General features: G+C 42.5%; 2 protein-coding genes across 4 annotated transcripts in view; both read right to left on the reverse strand.

Annotated features, from left to right (window-relative positions):
• Positions 1-406: 406 nt before the first annotated feature.
• On the reverse strand, positions 407-7,201 carry TBR1 (T-box brain transcription factor 1; the record flags this gene model as incomplete). Its single annotated transcript, XM_082055675.1, has 6 exons — positions 5,772-7,201; positions 5,249-5,403; positions 4,807-4,928; positions 4,286-4,444; positions 3,356-3,417; positions 407-1,250 (listed from the first exon to the last, which is right to left on the reverse strand). Exons 1-6 carry the CDS (start codon positions 6,461-6,463, stop codon positions 407-409), a joined length of 2,034 nt encoding a protein of 677 aa, XP_081911801.1. The 5' UTR covers positions 6,464-7,201.
• A 3,526-nt stretch (positions 7,202-10,727) lies between these two features.
• PSMD14 (proteasome 26S subunit, non-ATPase 14) overlaps positions 10,728-24,868 on the reverse strand; it is a 47,001-nt gene continuing 32,860 nt past the window's right edge. For all 3 annotated transcript variants that reach the window (XM_082055377.1, XM_082055378.1, XM_082055379.1), the window contains 5 exons: positions 20,524-20,631; positions 17,170-17,244; positions 14,646-14,771; positions 13,308-13,370; positions 10,728-11,155 (listed from right to left, as the gene is read on the reverse strand). In XM_082055377.1, the coding sequence (XP_081911503.1) occupies positions 11,057-11,155; positions 13,308-13,370; positions 14,646-14,771; positions 17,170-17,244; positions 20,524-20,631 (471 nt within the window). In that variant the 3' untranslated portion in view covers positions 10,728-11,056. The remainder of the gene's footprint in view (positions 11,156-13,307; positions 13,371-14,645; positions 14,772-17,169; positions 17,245-20,523; positions 20,632-24,868) is intronic.

Consider the following 24,868-nt stretch of genomic DNA (forward strand, 5'->3'; position numbering starts at 1 on the left):
TTTGTGACTTAACAATGAAAACAAAATAAATTCAAACAAATAAGAAAGAGAACCAAAGAAAAGTAATCGGTTACAATAAATTAAATACTATGTACAAGCATTTCACAGGCTCTTTTCCCCCACTATTACTGTTATCCCCTAGTATCCATCCGTGGTAAGAGGAAGGAAGCGCTGTATGGTTTGAGAGAGTCTAAGCATCCTACTTATCAGTGGGTTTCGGAGCGGCGGTGCCCCCGCGCCACCGCTGGGCCGGCCGGGGAGCGGGGCGGGGGCGCGGCGGCAGGCGCAGCTCTGCCTCCCTGCCTGCCGGGCCGGGGGTACGGATGGGGCAGCTAGGGGCGGGGGTCAGTGCGCTAACGCGGAGGAGTTATTGTGCAAAAGGACGGCGGGCCCGGGCGGGCCCCGCCTAGCTGTGCGAGTAGAAGCCGTAGTAGCCGATGTCCTTGGCGCAGGTCTTTTCGCAGTCCCGCTGAGTGAGCACCTCGCTCTTGAGGGGCGAGGAGCTTTCGGACACCGGGGTGTCCGAGGGGGAGATCCGCCTCCTTTTGGCCTGCTCGTAAATCCCAGAATCGGTGGAGTCGATGGACTTAATGGACGACGGCGTCTCGATCCAGCTGGAGTCGGACAAATCTTTGGGCTTGGAGTCCTCGGCGCCCGGCAAGGGGGACCGCTCGGGGGCCAGGCTCTCCGCCTCCTCCCCGAGGTAGGGGTTGCCGGCGGCCATGCGCGCCGCCGCCGCGCTGTTGGGCCAGCAGGAGAGCACGGAGCCCGACTTGCTGCAGTACTGCGGGGGGCTGCGGGCCCCCCAGCCCGAGGGGTCGGCGTAGTAGCCCAGGGGCCGCCCGGCACAGCCAGCAGCCTGCAGAGGCAGCGCCTTGACGCCGGCGGCAGCGTAGGAAAGCAGCGTGGCCGCGTTGCCGGCGAAGTCGGTGGCCGTGTCGTAGGCGGAGGCGGCGAAGTCGAGGCGGTTGTTGGCGGGGGCGACGAACCAGCGCTGCGGCGAGGGGGCCCCCGGGTCCTCGGCTTGCTGTGGGGAGAGCAGCCCGTTGGTGTGGGGCACGCTGCGGTCGGCGCCGGGCCCCGGGCCGGCTCCTGCCCCGGGGTGGAAGCGGGACTTGGCGTAGTTACTCACGAACTGGTCCTGGAGGAAGGAGCCGGCCATGGCGTAGCGGGCCCCGGGCACAATCTGCGAGCGGGGCGAGTCGTTGGGGGAAGGCGTCAGCCGGTCCATGTCGCAGCCCGTGTAGATCCTGCCCAAGAGAAAGAGAGAGAGCTGGGTGTCCGCTACGGCCTCTTCGGCGCGGCACCCGGCCGGCCACAGTCCTTGGGAGAGACAGGACAGCGGGACCGCTCCTGCCCTGCCCGGGGGTCTAAGCTCCCTCTCCGGGCTCGGCCTCCGGCGCCAGGAGGGCTGAGGGCCTTAACAAGGGAAAGGGAGGATGGGGTAAGACATGGAGAGCAAATTTTTCGGAACCACTGGGCTGATCATTGACAGGGCCAAGATTTCTTGCTCCCGTCCGAGCCCGGCATCCCAACGGCATGAAATCCGTGCGATGACACATCGACCGGTCCCGCCATATGCGCAACAGGCAGCCCGGTCATTTGTCGCGAACAGCATGAATGGCAGACTACGGAATTGTATCGGCTGTTTAACACTTATTATTGGGAGTCACAGACGAACCATCAACATTTTACCGAGTTTACATTAAGCTAATCTTTAAACACCTACTGTAGGAAATGTAAAGCCAGACACATCCAGTGTTCCCTGCGTGGCCTATATATAATTCTCTCATGCTGGGCTGCAATTTGCGATTATAAAAACTTTAATGGATGAATAACTACTATATGTATTTAATTCAGGCTAAAACTGTGCTTTAATTAACCCTCCACGCCTCCTGGAATTTCTTATCCAAAATAAACTTGGCCCTTAAACAAATTCAACGTGCTAGACAACATTGAAGCTTCCCCCTCCCCCCCCGTCTCCTTCCAAGTGACGCCCTATAAAGTTTTTTTCCTATTAAAAAGAAAACAAGCACAAGTGGCTGGGGGCAAAGGCCACGCAGTCTTTCTAAAGGCCGCGCATCTTCCTCGCAGAGCTCCCAGAAGCACGGGTAACCACCGCAGCCGCCCTTTGGGGAACCGGCGACCTCCGTTCCTCCCGTTTGGGCCCGGGTCCCTTACCACAGCCACCGCGACCCGCGCACGACGGGGAGAGCGGCCACACCACTGGCCTGTTTCCCCGAAGACAGCCGCTGCTCGGCTCCGGGCCGCCTCGCACTAGTTCAGGCCTCGGCGTCGTTTCCACCCTTGGACTGAAATCCTGCCGCTGGGGGATTCTGAACCTCTGTCAGAGCTGAGGGAGGTTTAAGCAGGTGCTGAAGCTACGCACGGGCTTAGGCGCCCTAAGTAACGCCGCTCCCTGCCTGTCTGTAGAGAGGAAAAAAAGTTTCCCCTCTCAAAGCCGGACCCGCGTCCCGCAGACCCGGAGCTTGCAGGAGGCAGGTGAGCTCCAAGGCCGCCCGCCCCCTCGGGGCATGTTGGCCGCCCTGCGCCCGCCACCTCCCTCTGGTCCGGCCCGGGCTGGGCAGGGGGATGCCGGGCGGCCCGTTACCCTGGCCGGGGGAAGCCGCTGCCGTCAGCGCCTGGCGGGACAGGATGTCCCCATTTGACTCCCGAGGGCCAGGGAAAGCGGCGGGCACGGGGGAACACACGGGTTGGCCCCCCTCCCCGGGATGGCACCAGCCGTAGCTCTCGCAGGGAGCACGGCAGGACGGGTCAAACTGCCTGAGAACAGGCGGACTTGAGGTGAATGGGCAGAGGCAGCACGGGGACAAACCGCAATTAAAACTTCGGAGGCTTTAGCTCCACCCCGAAGCAAGAGGAAAAATATTCCAACCCCAAAGAAGAACAAAACGAGACGAAGAAATTTTCCTCCGGACACTGGCTCTGCGAAGCCCGGGATTATTCAAAGCCGGCAGGTTGCTCGGGTGCTTCTTTGGGAGCCCTTGCGCACAAGTAAAACGGGAACTTGGAAAGGGGCGTAAAGATACGTGCCAGGAAAACACACCAACAAAACCACCACAAGTGCCAAAGCAAGGTGTGGGCTCAGCTGCGGACAGCGCGGCCTCCGGGCTCGGAAAAGGCCGCAGGCTGCGCGGAGCCCCACCGCAGGTACAGCCCCTCCGCACCCGCGGGGCTGCCGGGGGAGCTTAAGGGTGCCTCACCCCACAGGACTCTGGAAGAGCCTGGCGTCACACATTTCGGTGTGAAATAAAGCCAACCCGCGCCCCAAAGCTTTCCCCAATGACATGTGTGTGCAGACGGCAGAAGGTTAATAAAAATCCGATTTACTTACGTGTCATAATTGTCTCGGAAGCCTTTTGCGAAAGGGTTGTGGTCTATTTTCAGCTGTGTGATCTAGAGAAAGAGAGGATCAGAGCGCACGTTGTGAAAGCCTGAAAAATAAACCCTACTGCAACCAACACATTTTTTAAAGGATCAAGCTTTACTCTAGTCGAATTGCCATTTAAAACGTGAAAAATAAAGCTTTGGCATGCTTACAGATATCACAGTCTAATATTTAGATTTATTTTATTGTGAAAACTACGATTAAAAAAGAATATTTAACATCGTTTCTGGAGACGTGTCAGTATTCCTACTGCATGGGTATGAATATTTTTAAATTCAAAAATTAGGCAAAACATACCGCAGAACCGTAGCTAAGAGTTTACATTTGCATGGAGCAAAATAATTAAAGCAACAATGTGGACTGAACATATGTCATTTGAAAAAGGGGGCACCAGTCTGTAGCGAAGCCAGACCACTCCGAAATGTAGCCAGGCGTTAACGAGCTTTTAATTTCAGGAAGTTGCTCCGTCACCCCCGGCGCAATCAATGAGGTTGTTAATTGATCTTTGCAGACTTAAAGCTTACGCTAACAGCTTAACAGCTAACTGAGCTGTTTCCGACTGGAACATAAGCGCCGCGGATGAACGCCCGGCTGCGGCCGGAGCGGCAGGGCCGCCGGCGGGGGTTCCGCCTGGCCCGGCGGGGAGGGCAGCGCGGCAGTGGACGCGGGGCTCCCGGGCAAACGCAGAGCGCGCTCGGGGCTCACAGTTCAGCAGCCTCGGCCCGGGCAGAGGTAGAGAGATAAGGAGCCTCATCCCCTGGCGCCGGAGAAACGGGGCGGGAAGGGAGGGCAGGGGCCGGGCCGGGGAAGCCTCAGCGGGGTGCCCTGCAGGGAGCGCGGGCGACCGCGAAAGAGATAAACCAGGTAGCTCTTTACATCGGTGTTTTGGTAGGCGGTGACAGCTATGAACTGGGTCTCGGGGAAGGTGAAGGTCTGCACTCTGCCCGGCTGGTTGGTGTCCTCCGTCCCGTCTTCGTTCACCTCCACAACATGCAAGCGGGGCTGGTACTTGTGGAGGGACTGCAAAACCACCATCTGTCAGGCAGAGGAAAAGGAGGGAGTGGGCCGCGGGAAGAGGAGAAAATTAGAGCGAGAAGGACGGGGAAGAGCGATGCCCGCGGGCAGCGAGGCATGGCGCGCCTCCCCGGGACCCCGCCGCCACCTCCCCAGGACGTCTAACGGGCTCTCCCGGCCGCACTGGGCAGCGGTGCGAGCCTCGGCAATATGCTCGAGATCGACGAGGCCCACGGTAAAATAAACGGGAGGGTTTTCCCCCACCACCACTTTCTTATATTCACCTAACGACACGGTCTGAAAAAATATTTCCGGTCGGAAATATCAAGATTTTGTCTGAAGCAAGAAAAGTCTGAGAGAGCGACTGCGTTTCTCCAACTGACCTGCCCGTTGTTGTTTGATGCTCCTTTATTGTTTGTAAGTTTTAGTTTCCCAAAGGAGATTTCCTGGCGCATCCAGTGGGCTCCCGTGTTGGGGGAGTCGGGGTGCATATACACCCGGTTTCCTAAGCAAAACAACAACAACAAAAAACACAACCACATCACAGTTCTCGCATACACCCCGGTTCTGCCACTGCAGCAGCACACGACATGAAAGGAACCCTTTAAAGTTACCAGTATTTTACTGCCGAAACTACCTTCATTTTAACCGAGGATTAAAACTGCGTTTTCTGAACACCTTTTCTTATCCTCTCCACTCTTTCTTTTTTTAAGCATCATTGGCCCATTCTCGTTTAAGAAGTCGCCAGAGCCAGTCTACAAAAGCTTTAATTAATCATTCTCACCTACATATGTGTCAGGAAAAGTGTTAATTGGAGGAACTTGCCTTGTACATTGGTGTCCGCCTTGCCGCAAGGAACCCACTTGCCTCCCTGAAATCTCCAGTGATTGGGATCCGCCAAAATTACATCCACAAAAATATTGTAGTGAGCCGTGGGGTCGAGACCAGAAATATTAAAACTTAGGAAAGGGAACATGCGCCTATAAAAAATAAAAAGAAAAAAAAAAAGAAGGAAGGAAAGCAAGCCACAGGCAGCGAGAGACATACGCGGAGGAACCAGCCCGTTGTGCTTTATCCTCACGGCTCCCGGTAGCGACTGGGAAATAAAAATCAAAAGAAACTCCCTCCCCGAAGCGTCGAGCTTTCCGCGGGGAAGGGATGCGGACAGCGGGCGCGGGGATGTGCGGGGAGGCAGGAGCGCTGCCCCGGCGGGGACCGGCACGATGCGGGCAGGCACCGGCGCAGGGGCCCCGGCGGCGGGCGGGCGGGCGGCTCCCCCGGGGTGGCGGAGGCTCCGGGCGGCTCCGCCGGCGGCTCAGCCCCGGCGAGGGTCCGCGCGGTGGCTTACCTCCCCTGCTTCGTGATGATCATCTCCGTCTGGTGTCGGTGAAATTTCAGCCAGAGTGGCCTGTTGCACAGGTAGACCTGAGCCTTGCCGGGAACGAGCCCCGGCTGGGTGGAGGAGAACTGGTAGAAAGGTGCCCCTTGGTAGGAATGGCCATACTGCTGGGGGTAAGGGTAGCCCGCCGTGGGGTAGCCTTGTGGAGAAGAGTTGGACAGGAGGCTGTTATAAGCTCCGTTGGTGATCACAGGATGGTGAGCCATGTAGCGGCTGGGGCTGGCGATGGAGAAGGCTGGATGAGCAGGTCCATGCTGGCTGGGGTACGGGAACATGGTACTAGGAGCAGAAGCAGCAGACTGGGGCTGGCTGGACTGAGAGAGCAGATAGCGATCTGCAGCAGATCCATCGAAACTGTGACGAAGCTCAGAGACCCCGTCCAAGACGGGAGAGAGTTTATTTCTCTGGACGTCCCCTGGTGTGTCCTTGGAGTCAGGAAAATTGTCTGTATCTGACTGATTCGTCATCCCCCTGGTAATTTTTTTCAAAGGTGAACTTCTCTCCAGGTTGTCAGTGGTCGAGATAATGGGATGATCATGCAAGGCAAGCTCAGATCCGCCTGCATGTGGGTAACTGCTGCTCACATTGAGAAATTTCTTGGAGAGCATGATAGAGGGAGAAAGACAATGCTCCAGCTGCATAGCTCTAGCACCACAGTAATAACCCTTCAGTCCCTGGATCTGAAAGGGCTCCTTCGTATCAGAAGCTAGACATCCTGGGACCCTCACTAGACAGAAAGCACTTCATCCACCAAATGCTTCCCAAACGTTTGATTTACTTTTTTTTTTTTTTTTTTCTTTCCTCCCCTTCCCTGGGAGAAGAGATTGGCCAATTGACACTATGCAGCAATCAGGAAAGACTCACTTTTGATCTTGCTGCTTGTGGAGAGGATGAAACGGCTTCTGCCATTGGTTAACCGCTGACAGTAATTTAATTAGATAGACATTAATTAGGATAATCACCTGGCTCCTGGTCGCGACGATCATGGCAAATTGAAGGAGATGATTTTATTGTGAGATAGAAGGGGGAGGGGAAGGGAAGAGTGTGTTTGCTGTAAGAGCTCATTATTATATGACCTTTCCAGCGATTGTTTTTTTTTACTATGGCTGGGAAACAAATCAAAACCCCTGCGATTCCCCAAATATTGCACGCGTGTGCCCCGGTTTTGTGTGTCAGGGAGGAGACCGTGTGCTGGGGGCCTCGGGAACGGGCGGCGAGGGGCAGCGCTGGGCTGAGCGCCCGCTGCCCCGGGCTCACCTCTGCGACGAGCGTCCTCTTGTGCAGCGCGCAGCCCCTCGCCCCAGCTCCCGTGAGCGAACCCCCTTCCCACCCGGGCCTACTTCGCGGGGGAAAATACACTCTCCGTCTCCCTGACAGCGGCCGCGTATCATTTCTTTTAAGTTCTGAAATAATCATAAGCCGCGCAGCCCAAGTGCCCTAATGTATTTGCCGCGATGTTTACGGATTCTTTAGTAAATAAATATTTTATCTGGGAGCCGTAGTGCAGGAGATTATCAGCAGAACAGCGTGGAAGGCATCCATCCACCCAGCCGGCTCTGGATTACTTTCCGCCCGATGCCTGCTTTCCCTCAGTGACTCAGTCCCCCCGGCAGCGCCAGTAGGGGAGAGAGCTTTTGTGATAGATTTGTCATGAGCCGCGGCTCGGGCGGCAGCTTTCGGACAGGAGCAGAGGAGCCCAAACCACTATGGCGCTGCAGCAGGAGCCGCCGATACCCTCTGCCCGGGGCGTCTCCGCAAGAACCGGAGCCCAGGCCGTGGCGGGAGCGGCGGCCCCGCGGGGACTGAGCGCGGGTGGCCGGGGCGGCGCGGCGAGGGGGGGCCCGCGCACCTCCGGGGAGGGGCTGCGCCCGCCGGGAGCCCCCTTGGCGGGAGGGACCGGCCGCCGGGTCCCGCAGCGTGTCCACGAGAGCCTCGGGCTAATTGGAAGCGGGACTCTCCAAGGCGTGAAGATGCGCCCGGAGAGTTCGGAGGACGCGCTTGCCACAGCATCAGTCCCAATTTCCCTTCCTAGGCAAGCCCGTGAGTTTTTAAAAGCACCATGGGATTTTTTTGCCTTTTTTTTTTCGTTGTGTTTTTTTTTTGTTTTGTTTTGTTGTTGTTTTTTTGTTTGTTTGTTTTTTGTTTGTTTGTTTGTTTGTTTTGTGTGTGTGTTTTTGTTTTTTTTTTTTCCCCGGGGAGGAGCTCGCTCTCTTCTATTTTTCTTAGTGTTTTCCCCTAAGCGGTTTGGAACTTCAGGTATTTTACTGATCGTGTCTCTTTCCAGGTGACACCAGCAGCCAGCTTCAAAGTCCACTGTTAATGCAGCCTGGACCATTGCATAATAAAACCAAGACCAGCATGTAATCGACTAAAGCCAGGCTGAAACTTTGAAAACTCAAAACCAGGGATGACTAGAACCAGGATGACATATCAGACCGCATATTTCTATGTTTTCCAATCCCACTGCCATTTATCTTTCTGTTACTTAACCGTGCGTTAGTTTGGTTATTTGGTCTTTCATAGAAGCCAACATCCACACGCTCTCTGCAAGGAAATTGTTCTAAGGAAATAATTTATGAAGGAAAAAGCAAGCAGTTCACTGTTTTACACAGTCGGGTGGTACAGCGCATACAACTTTCCATACTACGCCTTCTCGTTTCAGTGCTAAGAAAACAGTTTTATTAGTATCAGTTCTAACTACTGTTTCTGACACTTTTTTTTGCCAGCGTGCTCATCCTCCCCTTTCCCTGCTTGAAACTGACAGAAAGGTAATGGACTTATATAGGCAGGAGATGGTTCAAAACGCAGATAAACCCTGGGAAACGCTGCCCTGAGTTACAGAGCTACACCCATCTATCTAGATGCAGAGCCACAATGAATTCAGTGGTACACTGCCAATCACATGGAAGTGCTAATATATGCCAAAAATCCTCAGTGCACAACTCCTAAACTGGTATAACAGGGGAATATGCAATGGCAGGTGGTGTTATAGAACCATTACAGAAAGAAGGAGAGAGGTTTGCTAATACAATGTGCCCATCCTTCATGGTGACAGGTGACGAGGGGTCAAGCTGCTAATGAAGGTCTGCTCCATTGCGGCTGGAGGCTCAGAGGTGGCTGCTTGAAAACCTCTTTCTTCCTCCAAGATGGTGCACAGGCTGCTGCTATTCAGGTTACTGCATGCAAGTATTCTCCTTAATCCTCTGTGTAGCTCCTAAAGCACTGGACAAAAATGAGGAAAGATGCTCCAAAAAATAGCCTTTTTATTATGCATTTATTCATGAAACATCATAGTAAATTAAAATTGTGCCTCCAAGTCAAACTGAGGAGTGGATAGAAAGCAGGATACCTCAGCACAAGTTTATACTCCAGGAGATCTGCATCTCCAACAGATTCTCTTGAACTACCCTCTGCAATATGTACATTTGTCAAAATTCATTTAGAATATGCAAGACTTGCTGGTTTGCCTCCCTGCTTACATCGTCCCTTCCCGCTTGCATACTCTGCAGCACTGCAATAGCTTCTCTCCTGTTCTGAAGTGCCATGTTACCCACGACCTGCCAAACTGTGCCTCCCTCATGGTGTCACACGTGTGTGGGAGCAGATAGCAGTGGGATGCAGAGCCCTGCTGGCAGACAAGCCCTGGGCCAGGTCCCCACATCTCCTCCTGCCCCATCTCACCCCAGGCTGCAGCCGTGTGTGCAAACATCAGGCCAGGCCCACAGCCAGCCTTCCTCAGCAACACACAGGTTTTCAGTGCAAATCGCCAGAACGCACTTCCATTTAACTATACGCAGGCAAATGTGCTTTGGTATCTCTCCGTTTTCCCAGTTTCATATTCTACTGCCTACTGTGGGGGCAGAGGGAAGGCCATAAGGAGGGCAGCTGCAAAAATCTGCATGTTTCCCTCTCAAGTAAGTGCATGCTAAATATACTTTGAGAGTTATTCTATAACAGTAAATTAGAAGGCCTAAATAAGAAATTCCAAACAAAAGAAAAACCTTTGAACGGTAATGAATAAGTAAATAGAAAATTACTGGGCACGAAGTGTAAAATAAGACAATTTTATGGGCTGTTTCTTTACTATGCAAGTGAGAAGTCAAATCACTTTAAAAAATAACCTTCAGCACAATAAGATGTATCTAGTTTGAAAATATTTGCCTGCTACAATCTACTAAAAAAAAAATCCATTAAACAACATACTCTGAGTGACACCGAGAGAGAATAGGTCTGCCCAGACAAAAGAATCGAATAAGACCAAGTACCATACTTAAAAAAATAACAACCCAACCAGCCCCCTGCCCAAAGCCACTCCCCAAACTCAGTTATTTGGCTTTGCCTGCTTAAAACCAAGCAGCAAACCCACTTGCCCTCCTGTGACTGTTTCCCTCTCTAGTCAGTGGAAACAGTTTTCAATGTCATATTTCAGTTGGGACTTTTTCCATATACTCATGTATGTGGACATGCATGTACATTCGCTTTTGCAGGAGGGAGGGTTCATGTAACCTAAACCAGCCTTCATCACTTTAATGTTTATTCTCAGAATACTGCTATTTATGACACCACTTGTGAGAGCTGTGTCATTCAGTTATCAGCATAACTGAATTCATTTTCTTAAGGTCAATTGTCTTCCATGGATATTAGGATTTGAATAACATCAAAAGGAAGCTGGCAGGGGAACTGTCAGCATTTTGGTTTTTGTGCATCCCCAGAATTCAGTAATTTTTTTTTTAGTCTCAATGAGAGTATCTGGTAATCAATGGAAGCCAAATCTCATAAGATAATTTTTGCTGTCCTGGCAATTAATATCTCAGCAGTTTTACAGTGGGTAGAAATAAACCTTCCCAACACTTTTGCTACACTGTTAATTCTTGCTGTCCTTTCTCAAAAAAGGCTTTCCAGAACTTGAATGGTTTGTAAATGTATTTTTATTATGTTGCAACAATCAAAATATATATGTACTACTGATTATCCCCCCAATATTAAATGAAAATGTAATACATTTTTTTCCCACATTGTGTTCTTGAATGCTTTGGAATCTGTGAAGACCCTGACATAAAGAAAATTAAGCAACTGCACAATTAGAGACTGAAAGGTGTTATAGTGCTGCACTTACATTGCAAATGAAGTCAGATGTCTCTGCTTAATCAAATATAGCCTCAACAGTCTCTGTTTTGTGAGTATTAGAAACAATAAACAAATATACACAGAAAGCACCACAAACAGTACATCAATTATTTAAATACAACTGTATCCAACATAGCAGCTAAACACTGGACAATGTTTGAAGTCATCAGCACATCCACATGCTCTTCTAAATGACGCTTGGGGTCCTGAAATACAAAGGATGCCATGAGAGAAATGATGGAAACACATCTCTGAAGGATTTAATTTACTTCAGGTCTATTTAAGACAATTGGGAGTTAAGGAACACAGGCCAGTAATGCTCCTAAATTTTCCATTCTAACAAGACCTAGCAAATGATTGCATTTCTATGAATAAGATTTTATTAGTCCATACTATCACTCAGATAAGCTGATAGGTTTAGGAAGCAAATTTCTATCCAGCATCTGAAGAGTAACCATGACAGTTGTGAATTTTAAGGACAACACACAATGTGTGGAATTTACCATGCATCTCACTAAGCCTAATATTTTAATCTTAGATCTTTGTACAAATGTCTGCTCTAATCCTGTAAAGACTCAAGCATCATCTAAAAAAGTCTTTGAATAGTTGTGCTGGCTGCAAGAAAATTAGCATATTTACACCCATTAAAAATGAATAAAAGCACAACGATACGTTCACATGTTCTGAAAAACTGAATGTTAAGCCTGAGCAGTGCTCTGAAAATACACATTCCCACACACCATTACAAAATTGATGTGGGCATTTGTGGGCATCTGGATAGAACAATAACACTATTTCTGGTTCAAAACCATACTCATGCACTTCTTCAGTTTCAGAATTGAGATTAGGTAATTAATCTCCAAATACTGCAAAATTATCAGGCACATTTAAAAAACATCTCAAACTTTACTGTAGTATTATTGTAGCATTCTTGTGTGTAAAGAAATTAAAATATGGAGGACAATAATGTGTGGGAATCATAACTTTTTTAGAAAAGAACTATTGTAAAAAACTAATGAACCCATCTAAGTTTATATAAAAGTGTACTAGGAAATCTGTGCAAGCTGTTCTTCCTAAATACTTAGTTTCCAAAGGGCATACAGTTCTCCAATATTCTCTCTGTTCCTAGCAAATTATGCAATCTAATAACATAATATCCCTATTGTGATCACCTGTTTGTTTATAAAGCTTTTTTTAAAGTTGCATAAAAAAACCACATGGAAATTACTTAACTGAACCATTTTGTAATGTAAAGAAAACGTAATAATTTTATCAGGATTTTTTTTTAAAGAACTGTATCCATTTTTTTTTCATGTATGCATAACAATTTAAACAACTAGTGAAGCTTAAGTTCTTTGAGATGACATCATAACCCTTAAAACACAACCCTTCTTACAACTGTTATTTTCTAGATGTATTTATGTATGTGTAGGTGTGCATAAACTCCATTGTTGTGAATGCTACAGAAATACACGAGTGACTGAACAATAGTGCAGATGTGTTATGACATAGCTGCTAGAAGCTGACACATAAGAGCAATCCAGAATCCTTTAAATTCTTCTACTGCTACTAGCAATACAATAAATACTGGTTCTTTAAGGACACACTGAATATTTCTAAATCCATTTCTTGTTTCCATTGCCCTTCTTGAATTTGAATACAACCTTTTACAAACCTGTTTTGCTCTACTCTCCCTCATCAAAGCACATTTCCTCCACCTTTACGTTGAAATCAAATAGTTTTCTGTCGTGTCTTCTATAAAGACATTATATCCTGACATTGCAAAGGGACAGAATGAACTGAGTGGGTGTTTTCAGTTTCAGCTGTGGTCCTAGACAGTTTTCCTTCAACAAAAATACAAAGCAAAGCAGCTCACTTGCATCGGTGGATACTGGAGCTAAGCGCTGGCGGCGTGTGTTCAAGAACTGAGGACAGCGCTGAGCTGGCTCTTTAGCCATGATAATGTATAAAAAAAACACTCCCACCTTTTTTCAGTTATTGTTGTTTTTTAAAATCTCCAGAGTTTGGCCTTTCTGACACAGACTTGTATATCTTTATGTCTCTTACTGGAAATAAGTTTAAAAAAACCCAAACAAACAAAACTATCAAATCTCAGCGCTGCTCCTCAGCGTGTAATACAAATATTGTAAAACACAACTTGTAGACACTCTGTCCATTACCTGAAGTCAAAAGCCTCATTCCTTACACAACAATCCTCAACAAAAATAATTTCATTGTTTGGAGTGTTGAGAATATCTTGCACATAGAACTAAAATCACCTACGCACATGTAAAAATCTTAATATTTAGAATGAACGATGCATATCATTCCACCTCACTCTAATTCATCACACCTCACCTGCTTGCCAACATTTTTTATTGCCAGCTGTTCAGGTGTCATCTTATCTTCTTCTTCAACAGCCTGTGAAAGAAACACAGAAAAGGTCAGTGTTTCAGATTTCATTTACTTTTTCCCCAAGCCACAAGATTCTCAAAATATCATTCTCTTAAAAAAAGAAAATCAAACGGTGACACATTTCAGAAAGTCCAAAGGAAAGGTACTTCAGTAATTAAAACTATGTCTGCTGAAAAGCTAAGTGTTAGTGCAAAAGATCAGGGCAAATATTCATGAATGGTTTTATTGTCAGATATTCGCAAAACTGGGGTTTTTTTAGCAAAAATCTTGAGTGGTATCAAAAGATAGTTGAAGTAGCTCAAAAAAAACGCTAGTTAAACTAGTAAAGCAGAACCAAAAATAATGTTACCTACAGTGTTTCAACTGCTGGAGGTTTGATCTCAGTACATTTTTATACTGTTTAAAGTAACTTATTTTAATATATTTTTATAATGTTCTGTTGCCTTTAAACACAGTTTCTTTATAAAGTAAATCCACTAACTTAACTAGTGAATGAAATATTGAATTTTGGTTTTAAGGATTTCTAAGAAGCTAAAAAATAGCGCTTACTGAGAATGACTGACATGCTTACTACTCATAGAGTGCTTGCTGAGATCTAGTATTTATAAAAAATATTTCTAAGTGTAAGTGCCAGTATTAAAACAGTATAAGTAACTGTGATTCTTTCTTCTTACAACACCAATAACTTATTTATCTGAAAAAACCCACTGAATTGGGCTCTAGAATGTGTTCTAAATCCTATCTATCTACTGAAATGATACAAGTAAATAACCTCTATTCTGCTATTAATACACTGGTCAGGTAATTCTTGACTGAAGGAATGAATAATACAATGAACTCTTTATTTCGATCTACAGGAATCTTATAAGCTCTTCACTAAGTAAAAATTAAAAAATTGATGTGATTGCTCACAAAACACGTCATTAAATGCTTTGCTAGTTTGGGGCAAAAAGTCAGATGGCAAACCTGAAGATCCAACAGGCAACTTCACAGAGAAATGATCCATAGTTGATTAATAAGAAACAAAGTCTCCACAAGGCCATTATAAGCACACTTGTGCCTAATTTAACCAAATCCTAAGAAACTCAATGCTGAAAACAGATTATACAAATCAAATAACCACCAAAGTTCAAAAGAATTCCTGCAACAATTGTTTTTTCTTACAGTCTAGTCCTTTACAAGTCATGCTGAATAAGCCTTCTTACTTCTGAAATTAAGTAAGAAACTTATTTCCTTCATAAATACAGGTAAAGTTATACTATCATTATGTGATACAAATACCTTGTTATAATTCTTAGCTAACTCTAACATCTCCTTCACTACTGTTTCATTGAGTTTGCAATGTTCACTGTAGTCCTGAAGTGTCAAACCTTCCATCCAACTCTTCTTATGCAAATTTAGCAACATCTGCAAAAAAAAAAAAACCAACCTCTTTAGAACATTCATTGTAAAATACATTAATAATACTCTGAAGATCTCTCTGACAAAAAAACAATTTATACTAGTAAGAATGTAATAAAAATTACTGATCTTACAATGCTTAAATACAGGTAATACAATAATCAACTATTCTGCTAGAGCAGATGATAGATTTTGCCCAAGTTTCTAAAGATCAAAACTCTTGAACCCTAAATATGAAAATTGGGCATGGAAACCAGAGTCACATTTACTTTAACAGGAATATTTATGTTTTTCTTCTGTATTTTTTTATTTTTGCTGTAGGTTGAGAATGCACAAGTGTATTGTATTATAGGAGAGCTAACAGAGAGGTGAATATTTCAGCTGCCAAGTAAGGAATGGCCAAAACTTCTGGCCACTGACGAACCTAAAAAAAGAAAAATATTTAAATGCTTGGATTAAATGTATGAAGTAGTTATCTAGGCTTCACTGATTATCCTGAACTGTATGCAAGCAGCTGCCACAGTTGTGATGAAGTGAACTTCAAAAGCAACCAAAGGATGACTTGGGTCTGTTTGTCCTCCTACAATGTAAACAGCCGTGAAAATAACACGATAAAGTGATACAGAGTTTTGATGGTGATAAACACAGGGACCATTAGAAATATCTGAAATGTTTTACTTGACACCTTGATGTCATGCTTGAAAGACTGAAGGAATAGCTACGAAGGCAATTTCCGGATTTTAATGAATAAAGAAAACATATTTCATGTATCTTCTGCACACTTGAGTACTGTAGGGAGGACCTGAATTCAGCAAACAGTTTCAGCTTGCCTTCAATTTGCAAACATTCACGACAGACATCTTTGAGAACCCATATGCCCTGTAATTGCCATCACCTGAATAAGAGTGCTTTTTTCACTCTGTGTACAGCTTCCAAAGAAACCCAGCTTTGGAACATATGAACTGAGTTGAAAGTTTGTGTCATAATTTGTATTAGCAAGATCTTAGTTACCGACAGAAGGAGTTGTAGGCAAACTGCATATGGACAGTTTAGCTAGGCTATCTGGATTTTAAAAATATGGTTTGGTGTGATGGGCTCCTTATCTAATACAAGAAGCGTGTACTGTTCTTAGTACAGATGGAGATAACAGATCACCACCACCACACGAGGGGAGTTTGAGATACGTACGAACCTGCCTTATGAAAGATGTGTGGAGATAGTTGCTGCCTCACAGATTACAGTTTCTCTAACTCAGTCAAGATTATTCTCTTACTTGCAAAGGTAATAACTTATATATGTAAAGCCATTAAAGAGAATACACATGTAAAACTTCAGAAAAAAAATGGATTGGTCAAACTGTTGTATTTGAATGGAAACAACCACCTCTGGAAGCTTCTCGGACATTTCCTGAGAGAGATGGTTTTGTTGAATTAGTAGCTCTTCTCAGAAACAGTGGGGTCTTGAAACTGATAGTGTCCTAAAACAGGTTATACATTCCACAGATTCTTTTCAACTCCCTGATTTGCATGTATATTCTTCCATTATTCAAAATTGTGTGTGTTTTTAATTTTGTTTTTTAATTACTTCTAGCCCTCTAAAAGTCAAAATTAAGTGACAAAACTATTCTGACCATTGCATCGAACTCCAACTCTGAGATTCTGAGATCAATTTATAACCCTAACAAGGCCATGAACATACTCAGCCATAGGACAGAATCTGGCCTTTTGAGAATTAACTTCTGGCGATGATAAATAAATTTTTTGTTTTTCCCTTGTTTTCCTGATGGAGACTGTCAAGCTGATTTCACTTGTAACTGAGGATATTTGATACAAAAGTAACTGACAAGATTTGTTGTCAGTAAATGAAAAATATTTTTTCTGTAAATGCGTGAAGTTAAGCAGGACATCACCACTTCCTGAGACTCAGTGAAGTCTTGGGGACATCCCTTCACACCAACTGGACGCACCTTCTGTCAAAGTGACTATAGCCAACAAAAACCTGAGATTCCCTAGTTATACAATCCTGCTTTGGAAAATATGGTCTTTTATCTTCAGGAATTCCAGCCTGTGTAAACGTAAGGCAGCTAGTATGTGTTTCAGCTTCATCACTGAAAACTTTAAACTTTGCACAAACCTGTTAAGTGCAGAGAACAGCATGAGGACTTTAAACAAAATATGTGGACAAAAATGCTGTCAAACTACTTATATGAATATTAAAATGTGATCTGGGAAGGTTTCATCATCACAATTACACACCTAAGTGCTTTCTGGAAGAGAAGACATCTACTCCAGGAGAGTTAAAATAACTGCTGAAAGTATCAGCAGTTGCAATCAGAATATAGCCACAAATCTTCAACAGTTTGTATAGCGCCCTTTGTCCTCTGAAAAAAGGCTAAAACAATTACCTTCTGTTCTAGTTCATTCTTCCTGTAGTTGATGGTGATGGAATAGTAATGTCTGTTTAGTCCATGAATTAGTGCCTGCAAAATTCAGGGAAAAGTTTGCATGAAAATTAACCACTACTGAAATGAAGAAATATTAGAAGGGAAGAGTTCATTTAAATACAGTCATCTTCAACCACCACTTAAAAGAAAAAACACAAAGAAACAAATAAACAGACTATAAGTAGGTATCAAGTAAATATACCTGTTCCTATTTCTCTTTCAGTGTTCGTTAACTGACAGTTACACTATTTCTAAACCACGGATTTTTTCACACAGTAACAACTATCATCGGAAAAAGTGGTAACTGCCTGCAAACATTTGACCGATACATATGTACAAACATATTTCTCTCAAATCCTTCCTCTCTTTATAAATTCAGTTATCACTTCTTTTAAAATATATGGTTCTTTCTGTTACAAACAAAAGAATGTTGGCTGTTCATTTACAACCACTGCCAACATTCCCAAGTTCATTCTCTAAGGTTAAATACAGAGAGTAGCTGAAGCAGTGATTAAACACATCAGGTATCGATTAGACCACGTGTATCACACTAATCTTGGATATTAAAGCTCATTTTCTAACTCTAAACGAAAAAAAGCTTCTCTCATTATAATTACGTCCTTTGCAAGTTTGTCCTTAAACCTCTATGTCACAATCTGAGCGACTTAGATTAGGTTAAGTGACACCTTTATGCATCTTCTATCTTGTTCATGTGCACTACAAATATATATAAATATATATATATATATTTTTTTTTTTTTTACATTTATGACATAAGAGTGGGTTGGATTAATATTTGAGGGGATGGTGGTATAAGAAAATTCTGTGATAAAACCTCATAATGACTAAAATTGACTATTTTTCAAATAAAATATTACATATGAATTATACATTTAGAAATTATATATGATAAATCATACATAAAACATGCAGAATTAGTGGTAAATATTTCTTATGTTTCAGTCATTCCACCTATTTATGTTTATATATATTCTTTAGAGCTATACAGAATGAATGTGTATTTGTATCTTACACAACTTAATATCTCAGCATTCCAAAATTATCTGTATGAAAGCGGAAAATGTTCTCATACACACATTTTACACAGATTTATTTGCAAACACTTCTAAAAAGACACAAAACTACTTGAATGGTTACATTGGTGAGAACCAGCAGATACACGTAGCCATTAATTGTGCCACCTACTATAATTTAATTGTAAAATACAGGTTTTATAATCAAAATAATTTATGGTTAAAACTGTTAGCAATAAGTAGTTTCCACTGCCATTTTCTTATCCCACTCAAAATGATTCCATATGAGGTTTGGGGCTTTGTGTTTAAACTCAATTGTAGATACATAGGGAGTTTTCTAAAGCTCCTAAAATCTGACAAATATCTTTGCCTTCCCCCACTATCCTCTCTCTTTTCTCTCCCCTGCTGAAACCACTCTTTTGAAAAGTGGACAAATGTAAAAAGTAAACAACTTTTCCACTTCAAACCTTAGCAGTAGTTGTAGTTTAGCCACAGCAACAGTTTAAATCAAAACCCTTAAGACACTTTTGGAGAAGAGCTTGTTCTTTGTGTGTTTTATCTCAAATGGAAACCATCATTCCAACAAGCCTTAAAAATTAGATGCACAAAGAGCAAGTAAAAAAGCTGTTGATAAGGGAACACAAGAGAAACCACACACACACAAAAAGAGAGGAGTGAAGTCAAGCTGCATCCTATTTTTATTCCTGAGATTTTAAGGGATGCCTTAAAATCCCGCCTTCTAGCCCACCCAAACCCAATATTGAATTTGCTGCTGACCTTGCCTGGGTCAGAGTTTTATTCACGACCTTAGAATAAAAGCAAAACACCACTGCAGGAGCTCTTGCAGTTTTATGAACAGTATCATTTTAAACAACGATTTTTAGCTTAACAGTGACATTTGCAACAGCTCACTGTCAACTTGCAGAAAACCAACACAAACAAAAAATACCCACTCAAACAACAGAAACCCCAAACTCCCATGGCCAAAATATGCCATGTTGCACGACAGTGACCTTAAAATAACGAAGCTGAACAATACTACAGGGCTTTACAAGGGAGGTCACTACAGATGGTCCAGAAAGGCCCAGTTTGAATCAGAGTATTAGGTGCTTATTTCATATTCACCACAGTTCGCAGTTTCTACCAATTCAAAAATCACAAGTAAAACACAACAACCTCCTGAAGCAGCCACTCTTCTACTTGTCTGATTTTTTGGCTAGTATTTTTATAAATAGTAAAGGGTTTCAATGCATTAGTAATAATAACGAACTGATCTCTTCAAAGATGAGGGTATGGTGATCTAGTAACTCCCACAGGACTTTCTCTTATAGCCAAAGTTTAGCCCTTATTTCGGTTCCACTATGAGTAGTGTACATTCTTTTCCTTGGATGTTTATTTAGCAAATATTATTTCTACTGTTCAAGTAACAGCTCAAAAGAGCAGAACTTAGGCTTAATGGTTGCAAGCACACACGCCTTTTAGAATGCATAGTAAGGGGAAAAGGGCTTCTGAAGAGAAAAAAGGAAAAAACACTGAGGCAGAAGAATGACACAGATAAAAGCATTAATGACTCCAGAGGATACTTGTTTCAGGACAGAAGCTATGTCTTACTAGTGAAAGTCAGCTTCAGAAATCAAACTTCAAATATTTAAGTTTCACAAATGCTTGCAAAGAAATATAAGACAACAGACTCAAACATTACAGTTGAAACTGATCAAACATCCTATTTATCCATTGAATCTCCCACTCCACCATTTTTCAGCAAATTACTATATTATATAAAAATCAGACATTAATTAAGACACAATACAAGATTAGGTCTAGATTACATAATAAGCAAGAACCTATACAAGCATATAGTAGAAAGACAAGGTTATTAATGAAGAAGGAACTTTTTCCATTATTTGCTTCATAATAATTTGTCTTTAGGAAGCTGAGATTATTAACAAGCAGCAGTTTTAAAACTGCAGTACTGAAAACAGTGCCTGTCTTACATCACATGGTATGACATCAATTGTCATTTTTAAAAGTTTGCATTTCCATAAATCTTTACTTGAACCTTTGCAGTATCTACTTACACATGCATTCACATTTAGGTAGCTAATTTAAGTCTCAATTTTAAACCCTTCACATATACAACTCCATCGATGAATTATAAATGCATGCAGAAAAATGCAATAGAAAGAACAATAAACAATTTGTAGTGCACTGGCTCTAGGTACCTTCCCCCAGCTTGCTGAATAAATGGTACAATTTATAAGACTATCAACACCGGGTTTACCTGGATAGATGGCTTGTTTAAGTGACCCAGATTTGAAGTTGTTTGTCTTGGTTCATGTCCCAAGACCATCATATTAGCATTGATCAATCTGAAGGCATCAATAACAACCTGTAAAAACAAGATGTCAAGTCAATTCTTTTTAGAAAATGCAACTAATAGTGCCAAGCAACAGTGGACAAGGCACAATCAACTCTCATCTGTTTTTGGCCTTTATCCAGAAAATCATTTAATTATAATATTAATAAAAAAGAGCCTCCTGCTGGTTATGCTATCAGCACACTACACTACCTTGTATTGTAAGGTGACACCAATTATTACCTTTTCCATGGAGCTGTGAGTTTTATATATATGATACGACCATATAACATTGAATTTTTATGTACACTTACTCTAAGCTTCAAAGGTATGCATATGTTTGTCACCTAAATCTTATCCAATCAAAATGAATGACAGAGAGAGACTAAAACTGAAAGTGAGCACAAGCTAAGGGACTGAGTCTAAAGCCCAGTCCTGTCACATCAATTATACTATCACAATACTTGAAATGACAACAAAATTATAGCCAGCAAGAAACTTGCCCCATGTATTCCCTTCTAGTCAGATGCTTTTTGCTTCTTGTGACTACGAAAGGGTCTATAAACTGTCTGATGGATTAAAAAGTCCTTGTCAGTGTCATGCTCAGGAGTAAAAAATAGAGTAAAAGAAAACCAAGGTCATTTATGATTTAAAGGTACATGGTAGGTAGTATTCAGTGCTATTTCATTGCAAACAAAGTAAAACCATCACTGATTTTTATTCTGCTCTATGCTGAATTTGCCTATGAAAATCTTTGGAAAGAGGATTTCATGGCCCCATGCAATAAAACCCACAGCCCTATCCAACACCTACGTGAGATGAAACAGAACAGGGAACGTGCCGACAATCCACACAAACCCACTCTTACTGGGTACTCGCTGCTACAGACTTGTATTTGCAAGATCAGATTTCCCATTTAGGCCCCAGTCTTTTAACTGGATCAGTGCATGTACAGCCTCGTACATCCACACAAATAGTCCCAGACATCCTTTGCAGACATTTTGTCTGCATATGTTTGAGTATTCTAGTATTCTGGTTTATTAAACTAAATAGTTTAATTTTCCTTTTAACAGTTTTTCTACAAAAATTTTTAATCTCTTCCTCCTCATACTATTGGTTGGACAAAACCAGATGCATTTATATGGCTGGTTTGACATTTTGAGAAATTAGACCTGAACCAAAATCTTTAATGCTGAGCAAACAAGAAATTAACCACTGTCACTGAAAGTCTGCAGAGAAAGCAACATCGAGTCCCCCAACTTGTTCTAGCATTTTCCTCTCCATTTACACAAATATTAATAACTAAGTATATATGGAATTTATTAGGAACACTATATAAATATTTAGTTCACGTGGAAATAAAATTATTTGGCAAGTACTTTTTTAACGAAATATCAAAGTGTAAACTGAAAAAATTCATATATTGTCACCTGTTGTATTTACTTTTGAGACCAAACTATTTAAGTTGTGTTGAGTGACTCAGTGTCACTAAGGGCTAATTTGCCTGGACTCTCAGCTGAGTGGCCAGATCCATCTGCATACATCATGCCTTAAAACTGCATGTGGAAAATGTAAAAAGAAAAAAAAAAAATCTTCTTTATCAAAAATGTTACGTTGTGACCCAATTAAAGCCACTTAATAGTGACTTTTTTTTTTTCTGAACAATAAAAACAAACCACAATTGAGATTTAATATGCAACAGAAGCATGCCATCTGATACTAATGTTAAAAAAAAAAATACATTTAAAAAAACTTAATTGTCAAAAACACCCGAAACAGCTTATATATGTCTATACATTTTTTGTGGCTACACAGAAACCAATTGTATTTTTCCCTTCCTATCACTATCAGATTTTTCTCCATCTCAAAACACTTGTGACAAGCTTTTGTATGCATCTCTGTGTTCTGGTTTAACCAGATGCTCTAATTGATGAACACCAGGAAATGCCCAACAATAATGAAGTGGCAATATAAATTAAAAAGTCAAGCAAAGTAAAAAATTCCACACCACAATTTCTCCAGAGACGAGCTACATAAGGGGGGAAAAAACCCCAAGCAAATAAAAATGTACCCTGAGAAGCAAGAACCATGAACTTGGCAACACACTGTAATCACTGCTTTATAATTTGATAATGGCCATGCTTCTAGATCTAACCAAGATTGTCACTAGACAATGTTGAACTTATCCAAGAATGAAAGGCATTGTCCAGCATGGACTTGTTTGGGGACTTGAGTCATGCAAAAAGAAAAGAAAATGCAAAATAAGAAACCGATTTAACTTCCTTTTGATAATAAATTCAACATTTCAGTTGGTGTTCTCAAGGTTATGTTTGGATACATTTCACATTAAAATATGAGAACTAGCTGCTAAAATATTTCGGAGTGATACTAAATAGTACTCTAGCATCTCCATTGTGACCAGAAGTAATTTTCGTCCTGTTTCAGGTACTACCCGCATGAGAAAGGACTGCCCGCTCTGCCTTCCTGAAGGAATGAAATGCAAGTATTTCCTAAGTAGAATGAACATCAATCTAACCAAAAGTGCTATGAAATATTAAAATCACAAATATTAAGCATTAAAAAGGGATAAAATAGCAATTTCTACAATCTCAGAAGGTTATAAAAAGTATGCGTGTGAATGATATTCCTCGTCTCAGTTGCACTGTGACGACCAATGGTAACTAAATACTTTAACTACACTAAGATTAAAGGAATTTGCTGCTATCACTATAGCAACCAGCTTAAAGAAACTAACATGCTCAACAACCTGGAGGCTAAATTTAGACCTAATACGCAATACAAACATAAATACAACAATAAATCCTGCATATTCATTTTGGCAAAATGTAATTGCTTTTTTTCCACAGTGAGCACAAATCAGTCCCTCCTTTAGAGGATTATATCAAAATAAATGGACTCATTAATGTCCAGTGTACTAATGAGCAATGGGTGAAGTAGGTGTTAATTATGCCACGGTAAGATCCAAGAAAAAAGCCCTGGTGAGCACTTGGAGGTGCGTACAAGCTGAAGTCTGCTCTCTGCGTTTGTGTATTTTGAAGTACAGCGTGATGCAATCAGATGACAGCAACATGGTCACCACACATCCTACGATGGAAACTTTAGACACAGTATTTTGAACAAAGACCCTCTAAGGATTAATTAAAAGCAGCACACACCCCCACTTAGTTGCTTCGATCTGTCTTGTAAGAAATCAGTATTTCTCATCCAAAAATGTTAAGCTTTCATTTCCAAATGCAGTGTATGCTGGTTAAGTAAAAACTACAGTTTCCAAGCTTCATGCTAAATTCCCTTTCTGTAAAGACTTTTAAAAAGTTAAACAAAAGTCTATTTTCCAGAAATATGAAGGTAGATTTGTTTCTAAGTGCACTTCCATACTGCAACTCTTCCACCACTCTGACCATTTAATTTTTCCTAGTACCAGTGTCTCCAGACTTTTCAGAGGTCATTTCAACCGCAGACAGCTTATAACAAAACCATTAGCAGTTTGGCTAGCTTAGGGAAACCTCTTACTTTCCTTTTTTGTTTATTATCACTGCATGAATCTGCAGCATATGAGAGTTTATAATTTCTCAGGCTTGTTAAATTCATGTTAAAGGTCTGTTTTCTTGTTGAATAAATTTTGTTCATATAATGCTGCCTATTTCATATACTGAGTCTTTAATAGCACCTTTGGTCTATGCGCAACTCACAGATCAAAACAGAGGACTAAAATAGGGGTTGATGATGCTATTTACATGTGTGATTCCTGCTGTCTTCTTGTTAGTAGCTTTAATATAATAGAAGACCTTGTCTGTTTTGTAATTAACACATCTTTACTGGAGAGATATTTGGAAGTGATTGCTGTGAATATACTGGTTAGTAAAATAAACACAATCACACACCACTTTCTGTTATCAGACAAATTTGTGAATTGTACACATTATACTCCAGATCAACAAACTGTGATATAACAGCCAAGTAGAAGACACATTTATATAACCCTTTATTTTTCTGAAAATATGTATTCAATCTGACCTTGCAAATATAATTAGCTTGTGGGATGTGTGGATTTCAGTACCATGGATGCTTTACTAATTGCAGCTCTTGGAAATAGATACTAAATATTTGGAAGCTGCCAATACAAAATAAAAACTGCATCTTTTTGTACATCTGTCTTAGCTTCAAAAAGCATAATCATCTCAAAAACAATAACTATACGGCATTTTTAAGCATTTCCCTGGGGTCAACAACCCACAGTAGAGCCCGCACA

The sequence above is a fragment of the Streptopelia decaocto genome, assembly GCF_964273445.1.
Source record: "Streptopelia decaocto genome assembly, chromosome: 6".
NCBI classification, from domain to species: domain Eukaryota; kingdom Metazoa; phylum Chordata; class Aves; order Columbiformes; family Columbidae; genus Streptopelia; species Streptopelia decaocto.